Here is a 13,113-nt window from a genome sequence, read left to right as displayed (position 1 = left end):
TCCCCAATGAAGGAGTTAGAGAAAGGACCAATGGAGCTGAGGGGTTTGCAGCCCCCTAGGACGAACAATATGAATTAACTAGTACCCTCAGAGCTCCTAGTGGGGTGGCAGGCATGGGGAGGAGGGAGGCAACAGGGGTTTGTTTTTGTTGTTTTGGTTAGTTTCTTTGTTTTTTGGAGGGGAAACTGGGAAAGGAGAAATCTACATGTAAATAAAGAAAATATCTAATAAAAATAAAATAAAAGAAAATAAAAGAAAAACAAGTGTTTGTCAGAAGCTACATAAGTGGGAACTTTTCCTACTTTGTAAGATATTGCAATAGTAGGTACATGCAATTATACATATGTCACAACCTACAGGATATATATACTACCAAGAGGGATTTCGAATGTAAAGGAACTATGGACTTCAGATGTTAAGGAATAAGGTAAGTTACTTAGCAGTAATAAATGTTACTACTCTGGTAAGGGTACTGAAATAGTTTGTACATATATAGAAAAAATATACTTTGGACTTTTACCCAGTATTACTGCAAACATAAAATTGTTTTAAAAGTCAAATCTATTAATTTAATTTTTTTAAAAAAAGTACATATACTACAAAGATCTGTAATGTAGGATTAAAAACTTCATATAAAATTTGCTTTACCAGGAATAGGTAAATAAGTTAGTGGTACCTGCCATGTTGAAACCCTGGGTTCAACTCATGGCATTGTAAAGATAATATATATTATATATGTATATAATCTGAGTTTATTGTCTTTTTTTTTTTTAACAAGGAACCTATATTTTCCACACCTCAGGCTTCTGCAAATAATTTATAATGTAAATAAATAAATAAATTTTAAAAAGTAAAAAAATAAAAATAAAAAATTTATAATATAATCAAAATATTATTTTGCATTTATTTTTATGACTTTTCCCACAATTTATAGAGTGGACCTAGTATCCTGTATATGGTAAGTAAGCCCCCAACCACTGCGCTACATCCCCTCCAAAACAATGATTTTTATAAATTATATTCAATATATTTACATTTTTATAACAAACAAATCGAAGACTTTCATTATACTTTAAAATTCCAGGAAAAATTCACTAAAATTTCATAGTGTTCCCTGCTCATCTGTAACTACCTAGAGAATGTCTAAGGAAACACATATGTATATTTAAAGAAAACAATTTACATAATGTACTGCTATTGTCAATTACCATCAAGTTAATTCAGTGAAAAAAATGTGATGAAAGATCACAGAGAAATATAAATCAGAGATGAATGAGAAGAAGAAGCATTTTAAGAGAACCAAGAGAAAAGTGGGAATGAAGAAAAGACAAAAGATAAATGTGCTTTGCTGGTTTATGAAAAATGTGATTCTATTTAAATTCATGCTATAATTTATTCAAATCAAACAGATGAAATTATTAAAGAAATATGTCATCAGAAAGTTACCATATGATCCTTTGAACAGTATGTTCTGTCTAAACATTAAAATTAGTCACAATAATCAGAATAAATTGAAGAGCTACACATTTGTCATAGTGTAATCAAATTTACACATGAAGGTTCATTATATCCAGAGAGCAAAAATGTTCAGTGTAAACATTGGGAAAAACTATCTACAAGTGTAGGTATGACAAGTGTAAGTGTGACAAAAGACAAAAGCACATAGGATGAATGCACGGATCATCACAGTCCAACCTGTTTGCACTGGCTTGTTTAGATACGGCCTTCAATCTTTTCAAAGTTTTCCTAACAGCATCAGCATCAGGGCAATGGTAGTGACCTGAAGCCCCACTGGGAAATCCTGGACGAACTCCAGGTGGAACGCCTCTGTAGACAAATAGCCACAGTGACTTTTGTGACTTTCTCTGAAGCAAAGCATAGACAGCCTCAGCAGAGCACAGCCATACCTTTCTGGGAGCCATTGACCATATATTCCCCCTTTCCATCTTGCTTCATTATCTTCTGCTCTTAGCCGCTGCATCTGGTCAAAAATGGCATGGTAATGTTCATACTGGCCTCGAGGAGAACAAGGCGATGGAGAAACAGCCCCTCCACTGCCAAAAAAGGAAGCCTGGGGAATAAACAAAGAGCCCTCACATGCCATGCTCATCTTACAGGGCCAAAGGCCTGAGCCATCCTTAAAAGAAAAAGTCAGTTTCAATGCTTAACTTAAAGATAGCAATTACCTAGTTTTAACATGTTAATAATTGCATGGCCAAAAGTAAAAGGTTTTCCTACATAAGCAATCAGATAGTAGTATTCTTGGCTATAACAGTAAAGAATAACTTAATGTGGCAAACTAAAATATTAAGATGTCACTAAATTCTCATACTATGGAAAAACCTAATCTTTATTATGAAGCTTTTAAAACATGCTAATATTCTACATTTCATGATTCAGTTCAGTGAAGCTTAAATATATATGCTTTCAAAGTCAAGCAGAATGTGATATCATAGTTAAAATTTTAATTAACTATGCATGTGAGTTTTGATATACTCACATCTCTTCACCAAATAAATGTGAAGGTAAATACATAATTTAAGTATACTTTATACCATATAGAAGAGAAACATACCTACACTTAATATTTTTCAAACAAACTGGTAAAAAACACAAAAGTAAAATAGTGTTCTAGTCATACAGTGAATGAATAAATGAATAAAGTAGGTGTACTCTGAAGCAGTAAGTAGATTAACAAACCAGAAAAAAAGATGGCCATCGTAAAATCTATTTTACTTTTAAAGTCTTGGAGAAAGATAGTTTAGCCTAATCTTGATAACAATCTTTTTAAAAAAACAGACAAGAATCAAGGTAACTAAAATAAACTATATGTATGTTTTGTGTGTGTGCTGCAATAGGGGGAGGAAAGAAGTGTGATCATAAACACAAATATAAGGTAGGGAAGCAGAGCATTAAACACTGAAAGGAACAGCTGTTACAGCCAAGCTGTACTGAGCCTGGGACAATGCATTCATGAAATAAACTTTCCAGTGTAATGGAACATTTTAAGATCATCAGTACTATACACATAAGTAGGAATGATAGACAAAAGCAGAAAAACTAGGGGCTGCTCTATGACAGCAGGGTAAAAAGTCTGTCAATGAAAAGGCAAATGCCGAACAGACTAGTGCGTTTTCTGCAGAAATGACTAAATGATAAAGGTAGAAGTTCACTAGAAGAAAAACCATCAATGATCTCATAGTACTGAAACTGGGAGATCTGAGTAAGTTGAGTGTGCCTTTTAAAGCTAGGTGGTATTGGTGCACACCTTTAATCCCACCACTCAGAAGGCTGAGGCAAGTGCATCTTTGAGTTTGAGACCATCCTGGTCTACAAAGTGAGTCCTGGGACAGCCAAGGCTACACAGAAAAAACCTATCTCAAAACTCTCCCTCCATGAAACAAAACAAAACAACCAATTTTAGAATCAAATAAAAAAAAATTCTGCAAAGTCCAATGAGAGGAAATTTGTCTTAACATCGTGATACTATATATAAAATTTTATGAGAAAGTCTACTTTCAAAATCAGTTCAAGCTGGGCATTGTATCATGTGTCTTTAATTCCAGTACTTGAGAGGCAAAGGAGAGGTGGATCTCTGTAAGTTTGAAGCCATCCTGCTTTACAGAGTAAGTTCTAGGACAGCCAAGGCTGTTATACAGAGAAACCCTGTCTCAAAAACAAAGAAAACAACCAAACAAATGAACAAAAAAAGATACTGAAATGACAGAATAAAAGTTGGTAGAAGTCAGAAAGGTAATCAAATAGAAAGCTGCATCCTAGTGGTCTTCTCATACATCCTCAAAACACGCACTGAGGGGGTGGAGAGGGGTCAGAGGGGAAGAGGTGGTTCACAGCAAACAGTCGGTGCCTCAGAGCTTCCTCTAACCTCTAACTGCAGCTCCAGGAGATCTGATACCCTCTTTTGGTCTCCACCCACAGACTTACCTCCACATGCACATACACAGATATAAAATTGAAATTTAAAAATATTAATTTTAAGAGTTAGAATTCTGTTAAAAGGTACTCACATCTACACAACTGATTACTCTGTTCAACGGTTAAGATCTTGACTTTAAATAATTCTAATGTTTCTTTCTAGTAAAGTAAGCATAAGTAAACATCTTTGAAAATGTCTATACAAAATGTCAAAAATACTGTGTCAGAATGTTGAAGCAACACAGTCTTCTAAGTATCACCTTTACAGAGGCCCAGCTTGTACACACTTAATCCTGGTCACAAGCATAGGTTGATGGACATTAGCATCTCATTTGTGTGTATACATTTGTGCTTCTGGATGCTATGGGGCATGTGTGGAGATCAGAAGACAACACACAGGAGCCAGTTCTCTCCTTTCAGTATGTGGATCCTTGGGATCCCTCCCACACAGGTTACCAGGATGGTGGTAAGCAAGCACCTTTACACATGGAGCAACTTGTCTGGCACTAAATTGATGGTACTGGTGAACATACTTATTCATGTAACTACAGCTACTATCACACTGACGTCAGGAGACAGCCCTTACGTCCCTTTAGCCAATGACAAAGCACTGCTCTTTCTATTGCTCTGCTGTGGACTGCCTTTCCTAACACTGCAAGTGAAGACAAGCATACAATATGTACTCTTCTGTCTATCTTCCTTAGCTTAGCATGTTTATGGGCTGATACATTTTATTTTACATATAAACAGGCTTTTACTAAAGAAGAAACCTACAATGTATCTTCTAAAAAGAGATACATTTCTTACATATAATGATCACTAGATAAAACTAGGTACAAATTATGTATTTAAAAAAAAGAATCGGTAAGTAATACATTGAAAACAGATCAACCAGCCAGGCATGGTGGCACATAACCAAGAAGTCTTGGATTTTGTAACTGTCCAATTAAGTCATATATTTATACTTTTGAGCAACAATGTCTATACATAATAAAAACACTGACTTTGAATTATCTTAATTTTCAGTTTTCATCCATCTCTCCTTTGGGAATTTCAATGACTCACATTACACTGTAACTCCAGGTCCTTGGCAACTATGCAGAAATCAAAGAGTCTGACATAGTAAATATTTTAAACTTAGGAACAGGTACAAACATTAATATGTACTTCTAGTATCATGGAAGCATTACAGAATTCTATAAAATGAAGCAAACATTATTAAAGACATAGCACCTAACTATCCAAAATAATGTCTCTTGCACATATCATGGGTTCAGTTCATCTCCCATATGGTGGCTCATAACCAACTTAACACCAGTTCCAGAGGATGTGACACCCTCTTCGGACCTCTGTGGCCAATAGACCGCATGTGGTGCACACACATACATTCAGGCAAAATACTTACACATATAAAATAAAATAAATAAACCTTAAAAAATGTTTTTTAAGGAGTAAGGAAGCAACCAGAAAATTCTCAATACTGTTGGTGAATTTAGCACAAATGCTGGGTAAGAGTCCTGGCCTACAGTTCAATTCAGAATAAGCTAATTTTTAACCATGGACCAAAATCAGCCAGGTAGTGTACACCTTTAATCCCAGTACTTAGGAGGTAGAGGCTGTCAGATCTCTTGTGTTCAAGGACAGCAAGGTCTACAGAGAGAGTTCCAAGATAGTCAGAGTAACAGAGAGAAAGCCTGTCTTGAAAAACAGAACAAATGGGGGCTGGAGAGATGGTTCAGTGGTTAAGAGCACTGACTGCTCTTCCAGAGGTCCTGAGTTCAATTCTCAGCAGCCACATGGAGGCTCACAACCATCTGTAATATGGGATCCAATGCCCTCTTCTGGTGTATGTGAAGACAGAAACAGTATACTCACATACATAAAATAAATTTTTATCTAAAAAATTAAAAAAAAAAAAAACAACCAACAAACAAAAACAAAACCACGCACCAAATCCTGAGTTACTGCTTATTGACCAGGAAATACTAAGTATTATTCATATAAAACTGAAGTGCTTACATTACATTATATAACATTTACCTAAGTACTGACTTGTGGAAAAAGATTCAAACTGAATTACTGACCTATGATGTGAAAAATAGCTCGAAAGACAGAAAACAACACATACTGAGGACAGTATATATGCATATGTATACAGACAGGTGAAACAAACAAAACATACTTTTGTCCACATCATGACTCTTGAGAGAAGAAACAAGAATGGTCAGCAGTTCATTTTGATAACCACCTCTTGTCTACTCCAACACTGAGAGGCTAGTGGGAGCAACAGACAAGTGAACTGACAGTTTAACTGCAAGCTAAGCAATAGCTGGCTCACTTTCAAAAGAAAAAGACAGTACAAAGGAATATGCATCCATTTCCTACAGCTGTGCAAAACATCGCAAACTAAGAAGCTTAAAATATTATCTATTTATTACTTAATTCCCTGGATTAGGCAGGTATATGATTTAGGTAGATAGGTAGGTATATGATTTAGGTAGATGATTTAAGCAGGCATATTTAGCTGTAAGCCAGGGAGGGCTACATTCACATCTGAGGCTCAGTATATCTGCGCTCTCTGGCTCTAGGGAATGTCGCTTCACAATTAAGGCCACTTTCTCCTTAGTTACTGGCTAGAGATCACTGTTATAATCCAGAAGCCATCTATACTTTCTTGCCACAGCCATGCTGGTGGCTACCTTCCAGGTCAGCAGACACAGATGTCCCTATGTTTCTTTTCCCTTTCCAGTCTACTAAAAAGGAGTCTGCTCAGTCTATGTAATCATGGGAGTGCCCACTTATCACATAATGTAATTTAGTAAAAGGAGGTACCATCAGCAAGTTCTATTTACAACTCTAGGGGAGGGAATTCAAGGTGCACACACTAGGGAAGGGGAATCTCCCGGACTGAGGATTAAGCTTATGAGTACTGAATACAAGCTGGCACTTCTAAAAGCAAAGGGGAAGAAGAAGGCTGACAGAACAGGGATGGCTGAAGACATTTCTCTGAGAAAGCAGAGAAGCACTAGGCTTTGAAAATAAACTCAAAAACGTTAACTTATCCAAGGTTACAGAGTCACATTTGCCCAAAGGGAATGCATGAACTGAAGAATCTAGGTAAAAGGCTGTTGAGGCAATTGGCTATTCAGGTAAATGAATGGAGGCAGAGTGGCAGTGGAAAAGGAGACTGAGGACAAAGACATGAGAGACAGCAGGCTACACACACTTCAGAAGTTAGTCCTGCTGTTCAGCATAAGTAAGGCAGAAGAGCATGGGAGGTGGGGGAGTCATCCTGGAGACTCTGGCAGTGACCAGTTAAGGAAACCTTCTGAGAACTTAATTCTCAAGGTTATATGAAAAATTCTAATGAGCATATTTGATTTTGTATTTGATTTGTGAGATTCCCCTGAGGGGGTATCTGTATTACAGCCACCACATGAAAGTTTTAACCGATTTTATAAATGTCACACATGAATTAATTTTTATTATTTCATTACATATTAAATATACACAGATAAGGAATAAACCATAATAAATGCTACAGAATTCTAGATAAACATTGCTATATGAAGAAAGTAGCTAGTCACACACATGTTACAGAAGAAGATGAAACTGGAGACAAACAGTGCACTCTATTGGGATCAAATGCCTACCTTTACTTCACCGCTTCCACCAGCCCTTAAAACATTCCTCCATCCTTGCTCCCTGGCCCTATTTATCCTCTCCAACTTTTGGGGAAAGAAAAATAAACAAAATACCATTTCAACTATTTAATATAAAACATATAGAATACATTTAGCAATAGCATTCAAATCAGTGCGCTTCCTTACATAGGCATGTGTGGGGAGGGGCAGCTGGACTGTGGAGAGTCTCTTACCCGCTGCTTCTCTTGCCTCTTCACCTGCTCAGCCTTCATGAACCTAATCTGTAACAGTTTCAGACATTTCCTCAGAGCCTGGTTCTTATCCTCTAAGCCAGGCAAAGGGAGAGACACAAGGCAAACAACTACCTGTTCCTTTTGCTTCTTTTCTTTCTCAATAAATTCCAACCTTCTTTTTTTTGCTGCTTCCTTAAACAAAAGGAGAACACTTATATCAATAAATATATATTTTAAAGGCAGGTTTTCTCTGTGTAGCCTTGATTGTTCTGATTTGCTTTGTAGATCAGGCTGGCCTCAAACTCAGAGGTCTGCCTGTCTCTGCCTCTGAGTGCTGGGATTAAAGGCATGTGCCACTACCACACAGCTCTATCAATAATCTCTACCTTTTATACTTTTATCAAGAAAATATATCAACAAGAGAGATAAAACCAAAAGAAATAAAGAGAAGTGAAATGAAAAAAGCAAAGATATTGTTAAGTATTTGAAAGAAACAAGGTAGCAAGGGTTAGAGGCTCTATAGCAGTGGTTCTCAACCTGTGGGTTGTAACCCTTGGTAAGATCAAATGACGTTTTCACAGGGGTCACATTTCAGATATTACATTATGGTTCATAACAGTACCAAAATTACAGTAAGAAAGTAGCAATGAGCCGGGCAGTGGTGGCGCACGCCTTTAATCCCAGCACTTGGGAGGCAGAGACAGGCAGATTTCTAAGTTCGAGGCAAGCCTGGTCTACAGAGTGAGTTCCAAGATAGCCAGCAGGCAGGACTATACAAAGAAACTCTGTCTGGGGGACGGGTGGGGAAGGTAGCAATGAAAATAATTTTACACTTGGGCATCACCATAACATGAAGAACTGTATTAAAGGGTCACTGCAATAAGGTTGAGAAGCGCTGCTCTATAACATTAGTGGGTTTGCTGGTGTCTTAAGAACTACTTTGAAAAGCTGTAAAATAAGCAGATATGTATCTTTATACCTCAGACATTTTCTTCCTTTCTTCTGCAGAATTCATTTTCTTCACTGGAATTTGATGGGCCTGGACAAATAAAATAAAATAAAATAAAAATAAAATAAAACTAAGAATTAAATAAATTAGATAAGATACTCGTTTGGAAATTACAAATTTGTGGAAGTTTAAAATAGTTAAAGTTAAAGCCAATACGGTCATAACTGTTTCAAAATTTATTATATTACCTTTTGATATGCCTTTTACTAAAAAACTGGTACATGACCCTCAAAGATATCATGAAAATGGGTTCCTTATCATCAACTAGTTTTGTTTTCACAGCATATTTTAAAAATATTTTATTAATGATTTATTTAAAAATAATTTATAATTATCTTATTTAATATTATTTAAAATTTAATATGTATTCAGTTTATTTTTATCATGGATACCCCAACACTTTTTGTATCACCAAGCCCCAACATGATTTGAATCACGTACATTCCTTCCCATCTCTCCTCACCAATTCCTCCTGGGTCCCCCTCACACCTATTTTAATTTCCTGTCCTTTTTGTTTTTATAACTGAGTCTAATAACCCATATATGCCCATAAGTGTGGGGTGAGCCAACGAATCACCAGCAACATATTAGGGGTGAACACCCAAAGAAGAATGACTCCCCTCCTCCAGAAGCGATTAAATTCAGGTTGTCAGACTTTTGTTGTGAGTTGTCTAGCCAAGAAGAAGGTGTTTAAGATGGCTGCATATTATCGATGAGTTATATTAGTCATTTGACCTTCTCTATTGTCTTACATAGAGAATATTTATGATATAAATATGCCAAGCTGGCCCTCTGAGATCATCTATTTTCAGAATGAATAGACAGAAATACTGTACTAAGGAAATTGTTTTGTTTTCTGTCACCTAAAAAAAATCAAAAACAAAATTAAAGGGAGCCCACTGCTAAAACATGCTCCTGGAGCTCCCTCTGGTGGCTGAGTCCCTGCAGCTTTAAAGAAACGCCTGCACCTCCAGTGAAAATATGTAAACCTCCAACAAACTACTGCAAATTTGAATGTAAAAGATGTTTCATAGTTTTTCAGGGAAATGGCCTCTTTTAAGAAAAATAATTTAAAAAGAAATCATTCAGGAAGTCAACAATAGGCGTTTACTTAAAATCTCCCAGCCAGGCAGTGTGCTGCTAGCTGACAGCACCTCAGCCCTTCAGGAGGACAGGAAGAACAAGGGTTCTGGGAGAGGAGGAGGCTGTGAAAGCCTGCTTCAGAATACCAGAACAATGCAAAACCCGCTGCTGCTTCTTAGTCTATATCCGTGTTACAACGCTTGACAAGTTTCCTATTCATTTGATTGCTATGCTTTTACTTTTTTCTATAATTCTTTAAAATTTTCATAATTTTACTTCTATTCCCTTTTATTGTAGTAAAATATACAGAATAAAATCATTTTTACCATTGTAAGTGTGTGTTCTGTGTCACACTTAAAATATGACAAGCAAATAGTCCTGTTATACAGTAAATTTGTGTTAGGTTAAATCTTTTTAAAATAAGTTATGGTATATGCCAAATGTTGGTTATTATTTAGTTTTTAATGGGTTGGCTTAGAAAAATCAGGCTTATTTTCTTAAAGAAAATTTGGAAATTGTTGGACTTGGTGGCACATGCCTTTAGTCCCAACACTTAGGAGACAGAGGCAGAGCAAGGAGATCTCTGTGAGTTGCAGGCAAGCCTGGTCTACAAGGTGAGTTCTAGGACAGCCAAGGCTGTTACACAGAAAGACCCAGTCTTGAAAATAACAAAACCAAAAAACAATTTAAAAAGCAATAACCTTGCCTTAAAACCCCAAAGCTGGTAGCCTTTATCATCTGAGCCACTTTCTCCATCACTCAGGTTATGACAGGTGGAATCTATTATTCTGAATATTAGTACTAGGAATATGAAATTCCCACAGCATGCAGCTTGTGTACATTGAACATTAACTGAAAATGAAGGAAGCATTAATAAAAACACATTATTTGATTCCATCAGCTATACAAAAAATCCACATGGTTTCAGTCCTGGCCAAAAAGGGACCTTTTACCATACTATTAATTCAGCCCCCCATTTACTTCTTTTTTATAGACTAGTGTATGGCCAAGAGGTAAAACAAGTCTATTTTTACAAGCTCACGCAAGTGTGTCTTTCTTATTGATTTAAACACATAAATATGTCTGCCCTCTCTTACCCATGGCCAACATGAGTTTTATCCCCAAGAAATCAGACAAGTTATGCATGTCTATATTACAAGTGTTAAACATGGGTTGCATGTATAAATACTATTTGGAATAAACATGTTTTGAAAATTATCTATGAAATAAATTTACTTTTAATTAATATTTTTTAAAAATCTATTTAGAAAAAATGAAACATGTTTGAAAGGAAATTTTGGTATGGAACATAACACTTTTTAAAGGCATATTTGTAGCAATGAAGTCAACTTAACTGATTCCATAGCAACAGAATATAATGCAATTATGATGGTAATAAGTACAATACACAGAATTCACTTAAAGAAATGCACTGTTTGGGTACTGAAAATGTGTTTCTCCTTTCTTTTATTCTTCAAAGTTAACAAAAGCACAATAAGTCAATCTCAAATTTATCAAAATACTTCATGGAAAAAAATAATTATCATGATTATGCTAAAATAACTTCAAATACCAATATGCTTCACTAGAAACCAAATTGTTATCACCCAAATTATCTATGTATGCAAAGAAAGTATTTCAAAAGTTGTTTTTTATTTATTACTCCACACTGAAATACTTACTATAAAGCATCAACAATACATTAAATCCCTGGATGGGAAATGACTCAGTGGGTAGGGTGCTACTGTGGAGTATGAAGATGTAAGTTTGACCCTCGCATCCCTAGCACCCACATAAAGGCCAGGCTTTCCGATATTTATCTGTGACCTCAGAAGCTGTGGGCCAGTAACCTAGTCAAAATAGTGAGTTTCTGGCTTCCTGAGAGAACCTGTCTCAAGAAATAAAGTGTAGAGGGGCAGAAGGTACCTGAAGTTGATGGCTAGCTACCACATATACACATATATCACAGACAGACATACACCATATATACACATACATTATATACCACACACACACACACACACACACACACACACACACACACACACACACTCTCACAGACGAAGAAACATCTCAAGGAACACTGGTTTACTTGTGCCTAAAAGTAGGGGTTTTATTTGTCCCTTCATCCTATTTAGTATAGTTAGAAAATAAAGGGCATTGCTTTCCTGATAGGAATTTAATTCATTCAGTTGTCTATTCATTTAAAAAAACCGAGAAACTTACAATTTTGGGCAAACATGTATAAAACTGCCCAAAGAGATGACATTCTAATAAACATGACATTAAAAGGTATACACAAGGTACTGAAGAAGTTCTGATAAGGAAGTCTGTCCTATTGTTCATTGGAAAGGGCAGAAGATACAATGAGGAAAAAAAAATGAAAAAGGTCTGTGGAGAGTATTAGCATATTTATGACGTTTCTATCTCTTGATCACTGGGAAATTTTAACTATAAATGCCAGTGCTGCCATGATGCCAGCATCCTATTTGTCAATCTAGAAGGGAAAGCTAGAGCACTCAGTGTAAACAAGTGGCTCCTGTAGGCTTTGTCCCCTCAAGGGACTTTATTGTTCCCATAGTAAAATCATAGGAGATGAGGGCACAAGTATTTTACTCAGCAAGGGCTTAGAGGAAAACAGTGCAATACTGAAGGGACTTGAGCCTACAAAAGGCAAAGAAGAAAAAACACTCAAAAGGAGGTGAGGGAACAGATCAAACAAAACAGAGGACAACGTGCTTACAGGGCATGGTCAGTAACTGGAGAGAGGTCCCACTTAGCTGCTATGCTGAATCTAGGAGCATGATACAGATCAGAGCAGTAGGAAAAGGTGGAACCGTGAGGGTTCCGTTTCACCTGAGTGCGAGCATGGAATTTACATGGCAGTACTTTGGACACGGATCTAGTGTATACATTTTTACGTCCATGAGCCTGTTTCTAATCTAACGATTTCAATTTCTAGATTATAATAGAAAGGTAAAGAGATTGTATTAACTTTCAGTGTCTTTAGCTACTAATGATCCTAGCAAGCTATGGGTCTTTTCTAACTAAAAAAATATTAATGAAAATTCATTTTTAATAATTTTTATAATATTCTCTGGTGTGATTAAGGAAGTTTACTATTGCTGGTCGGTGGTGGCACACGCCTTTAATCCCAGCACTTGGGAGGCAAAGGCAGGTGGATTTCTGAGTTCCAGGCCAGCCTGGT

The 13,113-nt window shown here is 36.4% G+C and overlaps 1 protein-coding gene across 14 annotated transcripts in view; it reads right to left on the bottom strand.

Annotated features, from left to right (window-relative positions):
* Positions 1-13,113, bottom strand: part of Nek1 (NIMA related kinase 1) — a 142,188-nt gene that overhangs the window by 88,646 nt on the left and 40,429 nt on the right. For 10 of the 14 annotated variants that reach the window (XR_004109987.1, XR_004109988.1, XM_031339909.1 and 7 more), the window contains 5 exons: positions 8,793-8,852; positions 7,946-8,005; positions 7,814-7,861; positions 7,590-7,664; positions 1,908-2,071 (listed from right to left, as the gene is read on the bottom strand). Coding sequence is in view for 12 of the 14 variants with exons in the window: in XM_031339909.1 (XP_031195769.1) it covers positions 1,908-2,071; positions 7,590-7,664; positions 7,814-7,861; positions 7,946-8,005; positions 8,793-8,852 (407 nt within the window). In the remaining 2 variants the exon portion in view is untranslated. Of the gene's footprint in view, positions 1-1,695; positions 1,828-1,907; positions 2,072-7,589; positions 7,665-7,813; positions 7,862-7,945; positions 8,006-8,792; positions 8,853-13,113 lie in introns of all 14 variants that reach the window. The other 4 variants (XM_031339904.1, XM_031339907.1, XM_031339908.1 and 1 more) reach the window with 2 other exon arrangements.

The sequence above is a fragment of the Mastomys coucha genome, unplaced genomic scaffold, assembly GCF_008632895.1.
Source record: "Mastomys coucha isolate ucsf_1 unplaced genomic scaffold, UCSF_Mcou_1 pScaffold22, whole genome shotgun sequence".
NCBI lineage: Eukaryota > Metazoa > Chordata > Mammalia > Rodentia > Muridae > Mastomys > Mastomys coucha.
Note: the sequence above shows the minus strand (reverse complement) of the source record. Positions and strands in the feature narration are given on the sequence as shown.